Source organism: Solea solea, chromosome 12, assembly GCF_958295425.1.
Source record: "Solea solea chromosome 12, fSolSol10.1, whole genome shotgun sequence".
NCBI lineage: Eukaryota > Metazoa > Chordata > Actinopteri > Pleuronectiformes > Soleidae > Solea > Solea solea.
The window spans coordinates 2252055-2266194 of record NC_081145.1 but is presented as its reverse complement, the minus strand read 5'-3'; the positions used below and the strand labels follow the sequence as shown (position 1 = coordinate 2266194).

Below are 14140 nucleotides of genomic sequence, written 5' to 3'. Positions count from 1 at the left end.
TAGTTTAAACTAGTAAAAACCAGTATAAACTAGTTTAAATTAGTAAAAACCAGTGATAAATTGAAAAGTACAAACCCAAAGTGTTGAACCACAGTGGGTAACATCCCTGCCAACTGGTCCATGGTGGGATACTGGAACCTGAGGAGAGAGACAGAGGACGATGATGATGATGATGATGAGGTCACAACACACTGTGTGTGTGTGTGTGTGTGTGTGTGTGTGTGTTTACCCATGCGGCAGCTGTGAGGCTCCACTCTGTTGACCCGGGGCGTCGACGTGACAGACCACAAAGTGCTTGGTGATCTCCTGCATGTCCTGGTTGTTGAAGAACGAGTTGAAACACAGTTTGTCTGCAGGTGAACAAGGACAAACAGGAGGTGAGGACATGTTGTCAAAGTGAGGACATGTTGTCCAAGTGAGGACATGTTGTCAAAGTGAGGAAATTTTGTCAAAGTGAGGACATGTTGTCAAAGTGAGGACATGTTGTCAAAGTGAGGACATGTTGTCAAAGTCTTACTTTAAATTAAATTAGCCTTTGTCGCAATAACAAATTTAAGAGACAACAAAAAATAAATAATAAAATCAGACACTGGAGACATTTAAATCATCATTGTCCTCGTCCTCCAATCACAGCAGCGCTGCAGTGGCTGCAGGCTCCGCCCCTTTCCCTCTGCAGGACAGGGATGTTTTCTGACCTACATTTCATCCACACACACACACACACACAGTTTCTATTTCTGTCTCTGTTCTTTGTCTCTTCTTCCTCAGCTCCCTCCTCATCCTCTCATTAAATCATTACTTTCTTTTTATCTTTTTAATTAACGCAGATTAATGTGTCTGAAAGTGTGTGTGTGTGTGTTTGTGTAGCTATTCTTCTCAGGACTCTACAGTGACTCACAGACTAAACTAAGTCTCATCACTAACCCTATCCTTTGTCAGGACTAGTCATCCTCATGGATACCAAAACCTGGTCCTAATGAGGCAGAACCTCATATGAGGAACTGGTTAAGTTTGGACTAAGATTTGAATTGTGGTTAAGGTTAAGGTCAGTGTTTATGACACACACACACTCACGGTTCAGTCCCACATCGTGATAGGTGAGGATGGCGGGCTTGTTCCCTTTCGGTGCTCCACGGATCACCACGTGCAGCATCCCATGAGGAGTCTCAACATCATGTTCCTGTGAAACACAAACAAATAACTCATCTGCTGGTTCACACACACACATACACCTGAATCCTCCTGAGACTGAGGTCGCTGCACTCACTCTCCCACACCAAACCTCATAGAGAAAATCAGTGATTATAGCTGTGGGGACACAGGAGCTGCTGGTCCTCTGCTGCCTCATGTGGTCACTTTGTGTCACTGAGGTCTGAACATTGGATTCCAAACACTGAAGTAACAAAATAAGACATTTGAACTTAGTGATGGAGGCAGCAGTGGATCAACTACTCCTGTGTGTGTGATGTTAAAATCACTGATTTTCTCTTTGAGGTTTGGTGTGGGAGAGTGAGTGGTTTACAAAGTAGACTGCTGCTGAGAGAGCTACAGAGCAGTTTAGAGAGAGAGTTTGCCTCCTGTTAGTTGTTTTTCTTAGTCCCTGATATCTAGGTCACATGATCACGTCTTTATTTCACTGTGAGATAGACAGGAAACTGAAGTTTGTAAAGACTTTTCTTCTCATGTTAAAACATGGAGGTTCATCACTGAACTAAACATCTGATAACAGCACACACACTCACACACACACTCTCTCACACACGCACACAAACACACACAGACATACAGACACACACACTCTCTCTCACTCTCACACACACTCTCTCACTCACACGCATACAAACAAACACAGACATACAGACACACACACTCTCTTTCACACCCACAGGCACACTCACACACACTCTCTCTCTCACACACTCACACACACACTTTCTCACACACACACACACACACACACACAGACATACAGACACACACTCTCTCTCACTCTCACACACACTCTCTCGCTCACACGCATACAAACACACACAGACATACAGACACACACACTCTCTTTCACACCCACAGGCACACTCACACACACTCTCTCTTCTCACACACTCTCTCTCTCTCACTCTCTCTCTCACACACACACACACTTTCTCATCACCACCATCACCACCATCATCACCATCATCATCACTGTCATCATCACCATCATCATCATCACTGTCATCATCACTATCATCATCATCATCATCATTATCACCATCATCACCATCATCATCACTGTCATCATCACTATCATCATCATCATCATCATCATTATCACCATCATCACCACCATCATCACTGTCATCATCACCTTCACCATCATCATCATCATCATCACCACCACCATCATCATCATCATCACCATCATCATCATCACCATCATCACTGTCATCATCACCTTCACCATCATCATCACCATCATCATCACCATCACCACCATCATCACCATCACCATCACCTTCACCATCATCATCACCATCATCATCACCATCACCACCATCATCACCATCACCATCATCACCACCATCATCACCACCATCATCACCATCACCATCATCACCACCATCATCACCATCATCATCATCACCACATGACTGTGGTTATGTTCCCACACCAAACCTCATATAGAAAATCAGTGATTTTAACAATTCAATTCAATTCAATTCAATTCAATTCAATTCATCATCCAATTCATCATCCATCACTAAGTTCAAATGTCTTATTTTAGTGAATTCGGCATTTGAAATTCTTTGTTTGGATTCAAATCAGTGACACAAAGTGACCACATGAGGCAGCAGAGGACAGCAGCTCCTGTGTCCCTGCAGCTAAAATCACTGATTTTCTATATGAGGTTTGGTGTGGGAGAGTGAGTGGTTTACAAAGTCTGTCACACAGTGAGATGAAGACGTGATCATGTGACGTAGATATCGTAGAAACTTAAACTGACGTAGGTTTTATGAACTGAGTCTTGTTTTCATGTCTTAAATGGTTAAAGAAAATCATTGTTCACTCAATAAAAATGAACACTTTTATTTTTGCTCCAATTTTCCATGAATGGAGGTCAAAGACCAAAGAAAATGTAATCACACATTCATCAGATTTAGAAACAGAGACACGTGAAGGTGAAAGCGTGGTCATTGTGTTTATCGTTCTTCTGAAGCCACACCCACACTGGACGGAGTCTTACAAAAACAACACATACAGACAAAATAAACCCCTCCCTCACTTGTACGTCATCTGTATTCTATTATAGTTTCTACAGCAAAGACCATAGTACAGTCAGTGCCCCCTAGAGACAGACAACAAGAACAAGAACACACACACTTTTCTTACCTTCCAGTCTCCTGCAGGCATCAGCTGTTCACAGGTTTCCTGCTCACAAACACAAGAGAGAGATTAAAACACACACACACACACACACACACGATTTGTTGCATTTTGAATCAGGTGCATGAATAAAATACTGTATTTCATTCATTAAAACAGAATTTTGTCGTGTTGTGTTTTTTCATGGAGTGAAGACCACAGTGACCACTGTGTGGCGCCAGAGAGAGAGAGACAGCGAGAGAGAGAGAGAGAGAGAAAGAGAGAGAGAGAGAAGAGAGAGAGAGGCAGAGAGTCCAACAGTAGATGACGCCCTGAAGACTGCAGTACTGCCTGCTGCCAGGAGGTGGTGCAATAACTGCTTATCATTGAGTCCTGCTGTGAGAGTGTGTGTGAGTGAGTGAGTGTGTGTGTGTGTGTCTGTGTGTGACTCTGTGTGTGTGTGTGTGTGTGTGTGAGTGTGTGTTAGTGTGTGTGTGTGTGTCTGTGTGTGACTGTGTGTGACTGTGTGTGTGTGTGTGTGTGTGTTAGTGTGTGTGTGTGTGTGAGTGTGTGTTAGTGTGTGTGTTTGCTTGAGTGAGTGAGTGAGTGAGTGACTCTGTGAGTGTGTGTGTGTCCAGGGTGCAGGTCATGTGACCTGCATATTTCCGATGTTTTGCAGGAAAATAAAAGACAATCACATATTTTGGGGGCGGAGTTAATGTGAAGCTGGGAGCAGGAACATGACGTCACACTCTGTGTCTTTATGAAACATGCACATGTGTTTAGTTTTCTGTCTGAAAGAAAGGAAAGAAACACACAGATGACAGGATGAGTGAGTGAAGGATGTGACGTTCACAGAGCAGCAGAAAACAGGGAGGAGAAGAAAGGTTAGAGAGGTGAAGAGGCGGAGTCACACCTGAAAACAACAGGAGCTGAAGCTGCTTCACATTTTTTTAAATCATTATTCATGATGATTATTTTTGTCTTTTTCATAAAGATCTTCACAACTTCAGTGTCTGTTGCTTCATGCAGGAGGCGGTCGGACCAGCAGGTGGCACTCTTTCCTAAAACTCTCCACCCATGACAGTGACTGTGGAGGAGGGAGGAGCCTGAGGAGCTGTGATGTCATCCACATGAAATATGATCCACAGTTTTACAAAAAATTATAAATGAATTTTAGTGTGTGAGTGTGAAAGAGTGTGTGTGTGTGTGTGTGAGAGTGAGAGTGTGAGTGTGAGAGTGTGTGTGTGTGTGTGAGAGTGTGAGAGTGTGAGTGTGATTGTGAGAGTGTGTGTGTGTGAGAGTGTGAGAGTGTGTGTGTGTGTGTGAGTGAGTGTGTGAGTGTGTGTGAGAGTGTGTGTGTGTGTGTGAGTGTGAGAGTGTGAGTGTGTGTGAGAGTGTGAGAGTGTGTGTGTGTGTGAGTGAGTGTGTGAGTGTGTGTGAGAGTGTGTGTGTGTGTGTGTGAGTGAGGGTGAGAGTGTGTGTGTGAGTGTGTGTGTGTGTGTGTGTGTGAGTGAGGGTGTGTGTGTGTGTGTGAGTGTGTGTGATAGACTTCTATTAATGACTTAACAAAAGACTCTCTACCTATTTATCTACGTCACATGATCACAAAGACGTGATCATGTGACGTAGATTTGATCAGCTGAGTGAAGGCGGCCATGTTGTCACCACTCCTGTGTCAGTAACTGTTAAACTTCACATTAGTACGTGATGAAGATTAGAAATAAAATTGTCTGAACTCTGTTAAAACTGCAGTATGTAACATTTCACAGTGAGGCTTCAGTCCACACCGCTCTCCCTGTTTTTTGAGCTCAAGTCGCCCGGTGACATTCCCACGCTGCACACAGGAAGTGATTAGTTTCATGTGGAGACAACGGTGCGTGAGTAAAGTGAGTTTCACTGAGATTACAGAGGAAAAGTTTCAGGAGTGAATTTTACTGTAAAAAAAAGAGCAGTTAGACAGGATAAATGCTTCCTGTCTCCGCCCGCCCCTGCTCTGCTGCTGTATACAAACAAATGCTCCCTCAGTCACTTCTGATATGACGCTTTTCCACCACACAGTCCCAGCTCGACTCGGCTCAGCTCGGTTTGGTCAGAGAGTGTCGTCAATGAAGAGTCATGAGTGCGACATCTGAAACAAGAATCTACATCTACTTATTATTCCAAAATCTATTTATAATCCCAAAATCTATTTAAAATTCCAAAAATATATTTATAATCCCAAAATCTATTTAAAATTCCAAAAATATATTTATAATCCCAAAATCTATTTAAAATTCCATAAATATATTTATAATCCCAAAATCTATTTAAAGTTCCAAAATCTATTAATTATCCCAAACTCTACTTAAAGTTCCAAAATCTATTGATAATCCCAAAATCGATTTATAATCCCAAAATCTATTTAAAGTTCCAAAATCTATTTATAATCCCAAAAACTATTTATAATCCCAAAATCTATTTAAAGTTCCAAAATCTATTTATAATCCCAAAAACTATTTATAATCCCAAAATCTATTTAAAGTTCCAAAATCTATTTATAATCCCAAAAACTATTTATAATCCCTAATCTCACTGATTGGTCAGAGAGTGTCATCACTGAAGAGTCTACAATGTCCAACTGTAGCTCAAAGTTAGAAAGAGTTAAAAATGGTGAAAACACAGAGGAGTCTGGAGGATTAAGAGACGCACCATCGTCACCACGTTTCACTTCAGTCACTGAACGACTGAACCATTCTGTCAAATCATCTGAACTAATGATTCTAATGATTCTAATGATTCTAATGATTCTAATGATTCACTTTCACCAAAACAACTGCTTTACAAGTCACTAGTTTGTGTTTGTGTTGCGGAGGAAAACCCCGTCACCACAGTGATGTGGTGACTCCGCCCACATTGAGGAGGAGCTATGACCCTGTGTAGAGTGGGCGTGTGCTGGGACTGTGTCGTGGAATGTGAAGGAAACAACGAAGAGGCAAAAGTTACGCACTGCAGCTTTAAGTGTGAGCGTGCTTGTGTGTGTGAGTCAGGGCTCTGATGATTCTCTGGTAGTTACCGGGACGACCCCGCTGGTCCGACGGCGGGTCTGGCGGAGCCAGTGCCGTGCCATGACATGCCAGCGGTGAGTGGGGCGGCTGGGGGGAGAGGGGGGGTTAAGGGGCGCAGGGCTGGCGGGGCCGGGAAGCCCCCCCGCTGCCTCCTCTCCTTTATCCTGCTGTGTCGTGAAACAACAAGGACAACAATGTGGTTACTGTGGCAACGGCCAACCAACCACCACACACACACACACACACACACACACACACAGGTTCACAGGCGTCATCTCATAAAGATTATTCTAAACTGGTGTAAATACAGGGTTCAGTGTCCGAGGAGAGGATCTGAACTCTGCACATCACCACAAACATGTGCTGACTGAGCTGTGAGCGCCCCCTGCTGCTGAGAACAAAACAACATCAAACTCATCTCATCACCAACAAAACAGAAAATCTACAATGTCACATGATCACGTCTTTATCTCACTGTGAGACAGATGTTTGTAAACCACACACACACACACACTCACTCACTCTCCCACACCAAAGTCCATAGAGAATTTTAACATCACACACACAAGAGTTGTTGATCCACTGCTGCATCCATCACTAAGTTCAAATGTCTTATTTTATATTTGAAATATTTCATTTAGACTTAACTCAGTGACACAAAGTGACCACACGAGGCAGCAGAGGACCAGCAGCTCCTGTGTGTGTGTGATGTTAAAATCACTGGTTCTCTCTATGGACTTTGGTGTGGGAGAGTGTGTTTGTGTGTGTGTGTGTGTGTGTGTGTGTGTGTGTGCGTGTGTGCGTGTGTGTGTGGGTGTGTGTGTGTAGACACAGACAGGAGGTTCATGGTCCAGAAGACCGGGCATGTGAACTGACCAGGTCTGGATCCACTCCTCTCTGCTCAGGCAGCAGCGGCTTCTCCTCCGTGAACTGCTGCTCCTTAATCCCTGCCATCCTGATCAGCAACCTGCAAGACACACGCACACACACACACGCACACACACACACGCACACACACACACACACACACTGATCAGTCATGTGAAGAGTAAATGCTTTAGGGGAAGAATGATATCAATGAGTGTCCACACAAAGACTGTGAAACCAGCATGTGTGTGTGTGTGTGTGTGTGTGACCAGAGAACAAAACAATCTGCTTTTTTCCTTCTTTATAAATCTGCCCAGACACGGTTGCTATGACAACCCAGCTTAGTGCTGCTGTCTCTCTCCCTCCCTCTCTCTCTCCTGTCGTCACATTGTTTCGTGCTTGTTTTTGTGTTTTAGTGAAAACATTAAATCGTGTGTGTGTGTGTGTGTGTGTGCGTGTGTCATTATTCACTGAGATAAACAGCAGGTAACGACTGAGGATGAAAACACAGCGTCGTCTCCTGCTCCCAGTTATTCTACATGTGTGTTTGTTAAAGCTGCAGTACGTAATTTAGACTCAAACAAAGGAAGTCACATGACATTGATTCAGTCACACAGGAAGTGATTTGTTTCATGGTGAAACAGACGGACTTTGAATGCTCTGCTGACAGACATGAGTTTCAGAGAGTCCACAGAGAGGTCGACAAGGTCAAACAACCTCAACTCTGCCTTTAAGCTACAGTAAACACAACAGGCGACCACTCTCCTGGAGCTAGTGCTACGCTAACAACTCTACAGAAGCTAATGCTTTGCTAATTACGCTCCAGGAGCTAATGCTAACAACTCGCCATGAGCTAGTACTAAGCTAACAACTCTCCAGACACTAGTGCTAAGCTAACAATGCTCCAGAAGCTAATGCTTTGCTAATTACTCTCCAGAAGCTAATGTTTTGCTAATTACTCTCCAGGAGCTAATGGTAAGCTAACTACTCTCCATAAGCTAACACTGCACTAACTACTCTTCTAGAGCTAACACTACGCTAACTACTCTTCTGGAGCTAACACTACGCTAACTACTCTCCTTCAGAAAATGCTAAGCTAACTACTAACCTGTTTGTCCAACCACATTTCCCCACTTAATTTTTGCCCCACCCCCTTCTTACACACTCACATAGCAACAATATGAATTACGCCATTTAGCTTCAGTTAGCGTCATTTAGCTTGTGGTTGCTGTGGACAACGTGAAGACGTGAGGTGGAAATAATCCACACAAAGATTTTCCGTCCGTTCTGCACAAACACAGTCTGACCACCAGATGTCACTCATCAGTTCATCATTAAATCATCAATGTTTGTTTATCCTCCACCTCCAGGGGGCGTGACGTAACGTGACGTGTTGTTGTTTTAGTTTGGTTTCCCCAGCGTTACATATCTATGAAGTGTCTTTTGTCCAGCTCTCTTGTTCTTCTTTTTGCGATGCATGAGAAAATATTCTCTCTCTTCCTGAAGAGTGAACAGCTGACCCAGCGTGTCACCTGGAACACGGTCCTGCCAACTGTTGTCTGGGGAATGAATGGTTCCAGGCTCTGGCTTCACTCCCAGGATCTGCTCCTATGGGTTAGAACGTCACTTCTGAAGTGATATTTTATCAAATGACAGTGGTTTTTATTCGCTACAGGGCATCACAATGAGTATGTGAAACTGGTGGTCCAGATCCCGGCTCCTCCTCCTCCCCCTCCCTCCACATTGTGGTTTTGTCCTCACAGGTTCTGTTGGGGTTCTGGAGGTTCTCTGGAACCGTGCAGCCAGTGCCGAGATGGACGTTCCAAAATGATCGTCTGACAACAGCAAGTATAAAAACACAAGAGACACGGTCGGAGGCATCTCTCCATCAACTAATAACTGAAGAGCCAGTGTGATGACGTCTGGAAACAGCGTGGGATCATGGGAGTTGTGGTTTTGTTTGGATCCATCCATCTTCTTCCTCTTTACAGGGGGCACTGTGCCAGTCTCAGCTAACATAGGGTGAAAGGCGGGGTCACAACCTGTCACAGGCACACAGAGACAAACGACCGTCCACTCTCTCACCTACAGTCCACTTTAATCCCCCAACATACAGTTAATTTACAGTGTATTTACAGCATATTTATGGTGTACTTTACAGTGTATTTACAGCGCAATTTACAGTGTATTTTACAGTGTAATTATGGCATATTTTACAGCATATTTACAGCGTCATTATGGTGTATTTACAGCGTATTTATGGTGTATTTTAGTTTATCTACAGCATATTTTACAGTGTATTTACGGCGTATTTTACAGTGTATTTATAGCGTATTTATGGTGTATTTTACAGTGTATTTATGTCATGCTCCATTGTCGATGTCATTTTATTGTGAAGGTCCCTCTCTTATTTTGATTATCCCAACCTGTTTCACGAGTGTCTTGTTGGTGGTTTCCCTGATTCCCTCTGTGTATTTAACCACTCCCCCTTCCTTTGTCTTGTCGTGAGTTCGTCTTCGTCTGTCTTTTTTGAGCTCTCCTCTCGGTCTTGTGGTTTGTAGTTTTGACCAGAGAAATTATTTACGTGCTTCTGTGACTCTGCTAAACTCAGCTTACCTGTTCCAGTCAGTGTTCATTCCCACGTTGATCCCGCGCCTGCGTGTATACGCACATTTGGGGATCTTCGTTCTGGTTTGCCTGCTTTTTGTGTTTAAATAAAGACATTTACTTCTCATCGGCCTGCATCTGTTTGTTACATTTTACAGCGTATTTACAGTGTATTTTACAGTGTATCTACGGTGTATTTTAGTGTATTTTACAGTGTATTTACAGTGTATATACAGTGTATTTTACAGTGTAATTACGGTGTATTTACAGTGTATTTAAAGGGTATTTACAGAGTATTTACAGTGTATTTTACAGTGTATTTATGATGTATTTTACAGCTTATTTAAAGTGTATTTAACGTGTGTCTGTAATCACAGAGCCGGACACAACGTGGAGACTTTCACTGATTCCCTGAGTGGAGTCTGGACACTGGCGTGTACGTGACGTCATCCAGAGAATCCCAACACTGATTGGCCGTCGCGTCGTCACGTCACAGCAACTTTACGCAAAGGTTGAACAATTTCAACTCGTGCGTTAGACGGCATTCTTGCGATAGCCGCAAAAATCCCGTCGGCGCGGTGACTTTGTCTGTAAAGTTGTCACGTGACAAATTTGCTAACACAATAAACGGTGCACTCTCACACACATTCAGTAACTTCACACATGACCTCTCACGCTGAGACGTGGCAGCACATCAGCCAATCAGAAAAAAGTATTTCTTGTTGCCGCACGGACGCTGTGAATGTGTGAATGTGTGAGTCAGGTCATCACTTCATTTATAAAGAGTTTAGATGAATATGAACACATTAACATAACAGCCCTTTACAGAGGACGCTGCCCCCTGGTGGCTTCAGTGTGGATCAATAAGAGATTTGATCACCTTCAGTATTGATCAGTGATAGTGAAGCTTCTTCTCCTCAGTGTGAGGCGTTGGACAGAGAAGCAGAGGACGTGCGTTTGTTCACGTCCTCTGACAGAAGCAGCTGACGAGGACGAGGATGAAGATGAGGATGAGGATGAGGATGAGGATGGTACTGTACCTGTTGAGTCGTTCACCGTCAGTTCAGTCTGGTTCCGCCGTGGTTCTGGTCTCCGTGTGTTTGTCCTTCAGGCTGCTGTAGACTGGATGAACGAACAAAGCTCAGTCAGTCAGTGTGTGTGTGTGTGCGTGTGTTCCAGACAAAATGAGAGAGAGAGAGAGAGAGAGAGAGAGAGAGGGAGGGAGGGTGGGACTTCATCTCCCTCCTCCTAAACGATAAACAGAGAGCACGTGGCCTCGCTGATGATGCAGCACACTGACAATCTGTGTGTGTGTGAGAGAGAGAGAGTGAGTGTGTGTGTGTGTGTGTGTGTGTGTGTGTGTATGTTGTGTGTGAGAGTGAGTGCTGACACAAGGCCACACACACACATACACAATATACTCATGATTTCAAAAAATTAAAAAATACTGGCAACACAAGAGCATCTGAAAGCATCTGAGAGAAAACACCCTGTTCCAGGTCATGTGACTCTGACACATGATGACATCACCACACACACACACACAGGCAGGAATCAGACAGCGTTTATGAGCGAGTGATGAAATTTTGCAACAAAATCATTCATCGTTTCAAACCAACATCAGAAATGTGCGTTACATTTCACCAGACCCTGTTACCATGGTGACTGAGGATGGCAGCCATGTTACTAAGATAATGCAAAAGAGAGAACACAGGACATACCTTCGGTGTTGGTCCAGGTCCAGGTTCTGGTTCATCTGCCGACATGTCTGGAAAAGTCTGGAAAATTAGGATTTCTGCGATGTGAAAAATGTGGGCGGAAAAAACGCAGGATTGAGCAATAAAAAGGAGTGGGGACGGGAGGGCGGAGCATCAGCATTGGGAGGGCGGAGCATCAGCGGCGAGTTTTTACAGATACGGATATTTATGGTGCTGTCGTAGAAATATGTACACCCAAACTGTAGAGGGCGCTCCATAGAGGAAAAGGCTGCTTTATTTGACTGTGAAGGCCGACAGTGAAAACTACGGACTGTACTATGACTTCCGCAGGCTCAAGATTGAACTGACAGTCATGTACAACAAGGAGCCCATCAGACCTGCCGCAGCTGTATCCCCTCACCTGCCTGCTGCTGACTATCCCCGTGTCCACCTCCCCCCGTGGAATCGGGGGAGCGAATCAAGACACACGCCAGAACCAGTACTGGACAGGATCGCCTGGGAGCCTATGTTGTAAGGTAGGCCTGTGTTGTAAGGTAGGTCTGTGTTGTAAGGTAGGTCTATGTTGTAAGGTAGGTCTGTGTTGTAAGGTAGTTCTATGTTGTAAGGTAGGTTTATGTTGTAATGTAGGTCTGTGTTGTAAGGTAGGTCTTTGTTGTAAGGTAGGTCTGTGTTGTAAGGTAGGCCTATGTTGTAAGGTAGGTCTGTGTTGTAAGGTAGGTCTGTGTTGTAAGGTAGGTCTATGTTGTAAGGTAGGTCTGTGTTGTAAGGTAGGTCTATGTTGTAAGGTAGGCCTGTGTTGTAAGGTAGGTCTATGTTGTAAGGTAGGTCTATGTTGTAAGGTAGGCCTGTGTTGTAAGGTAGGTCTATGTTGTAAGGTAGGTCTGTGTTGTAAGGTAGGTCTATGTTGTAAGGTAGGTCTATGTTGTAAGGAAGTCTATGTTGTAAGCCACATCAAGGGGCGAAACTTTGTTTATAAAAGTGCCGGGAACAATAACCATAGCTTCAGTGTGGTTTGAAAAGTGCTGGGTACTTCATCCGTTTGACGTTTCATTACAATGTGCACTGCATTACAGTGTATTGAGTGGCTCTGAAACAGGAAAAATAACACATACACATACAAAAAACTGAGAATGTGCAGAAGGATCCCCTCGCGGGTCCTCTCCCTGGCAGCTGGTGGACTGTGCTGCACGGTGAAAGTGAGGGCCGACACGTGCCGGCCGAGGTGGGATCCCGGAGGGGCCGGGCGCACCACACTTTATTGTATCTTAAAAAATAAAAAATAAAAAATAAAAAATTAGTTGTTGTATTACCAGCTTGTTCATTTGAAATTGTATTGTAGTTTGAGGATGCTCATGAATTTATTTCTCAATGGTTTGTTGTGGTTTGTTGTGCGCCGTGATTTCATAGCGCTGTCCATGGTGATAAAATGAGCCTCATTTTATATTTCCAGATGTTTGCACTGAGTATCAGTCATCATCTACCGCTTTATCCTCCACCAGAGGGTCGCGGGGGGTGCTGTGCCAATCTCAGCTACATCGGGCGATAGGCAGGGTACACTCTGGACAGTTTGCCAGTCCATCGCAGGGCCACACACAGATAGAGACAAACAACCATTCACTCTCACGGACAATTTAGAGTGTCCAATTTACCTAATCACCACATTGCATGTTTTTGGACTGTGGGAGGAAGCCGGAGAACCCGGAGAGAACCCACGCACACACGGGGAGAACATGCAAACTCCATGCAGAAAGGCCCTTGTTCCAACCGGGACTCGAACCCGGGTCTTCTCGCTGCAAGGCGAGAGTGCTAACCACTACCCACCGTATGACCCATTTGCACTGAGTATGTTTATTTCATTTCAACTATGTAGCCATAATGAAGTTAATGTTGAGAATTTCTTGTTGCAGGGAATGTTATGGATGTTATGGTCTATTTATTTATATCCTTGTCATCGTTAATTAAAGAACTGCAGTTGTTTAATGCTTTCAATTCATCAAACTGTTGCTTCTTTTCCATGATTATTTATTTTCTCGGCAATGATGGCTGAGGTGAAGGCCCAGCTGTAGTGCTCACGGTTCACCACTAACTTTACCCTCACCGGGCGAGGCAGATGCTCGCTCTCTCTCGCTCTCTCTTGCTCTCTCTCTCTCTCTCTCTGTGGATAAGTGACGCGCGGGAGCCGCCTGTGAAACAATGTGTGAGTACCAAGTGTGGGGGCGGGGCACCGACGGAACCGTACAGCACATAATAATCCCCTGAGATGAGTCATCAAAAATCTCAGGCTGAGCAACCTCTTAAATCTAAGAAAGGGACGAGTGAGAAACGACTTCTTTATAAAACGTGTTTGTGGAGGTGAAGGCCACGTTTGAAGGGTCATAATTATAGATATATATATATATATATCTTTATATATATATACGTATATACATAGACATGTGACGTGGGTAACCATGTTGTATCACTGTTGCATAGTCAGACACATACATCACCAGATCACTGCCTATTTTCCGCTGCCACCAGCTTCACTTACTGAGCACTGACTCCTCCCCCTCCTCCAGC

General features: G+C 44.1%; 1 protein-coding gene across 4 annotated transcripts in view; it reads right to left on the bottom strand.

Annotated features, from left to right (window-relative positions):
* The window catches only part of ndrg4 (NDRG family member 4), a 21518-nt gene extending 10475 nt beyond the window's left edge, over positions 1 to 11043 (bottom strand). For 2 of the 4 annotated variants that reach the window (XM_058645879.1, XM_058645881.1), the window contains exons 1-7: positions 10904 to 11043; positions 7266 to 7356; positions 6398 to 6556; positions 3370 to 3408; positions 1075 to 1180; positions 230 to 350; positions 76 to 138 (exon numbers count right to left, since the gene is read on the bottom strand). In XM_058645879.1, coding sequence (XP_058501862.1) covers positions 76 to 138; positions 230 to 350; positions 1075 to 1180; positions 3370 to 3408; positions 6398 to 6556; positions 7266 to 7343 — 566 coding nt within the window. In that variant the 5' untranslated portion in view covers positions 7344 to 7356; positions 10904 to 11043. The remainder of the gene's footprint in view (positions 1 to 75; positions 139 to 229; positions 351 to 1074; positions 1181 to 3369; positions 3409 to 6397; positions 6557 to 7265; positions 7357 to 10903) is intronic. The other 2 variants (XM_058645880.1, XM_058645882.1) reach the window with 2 other exon arrangements.
* Positions 11044 to 14140: the final 3097 nt, after the last annotated feature.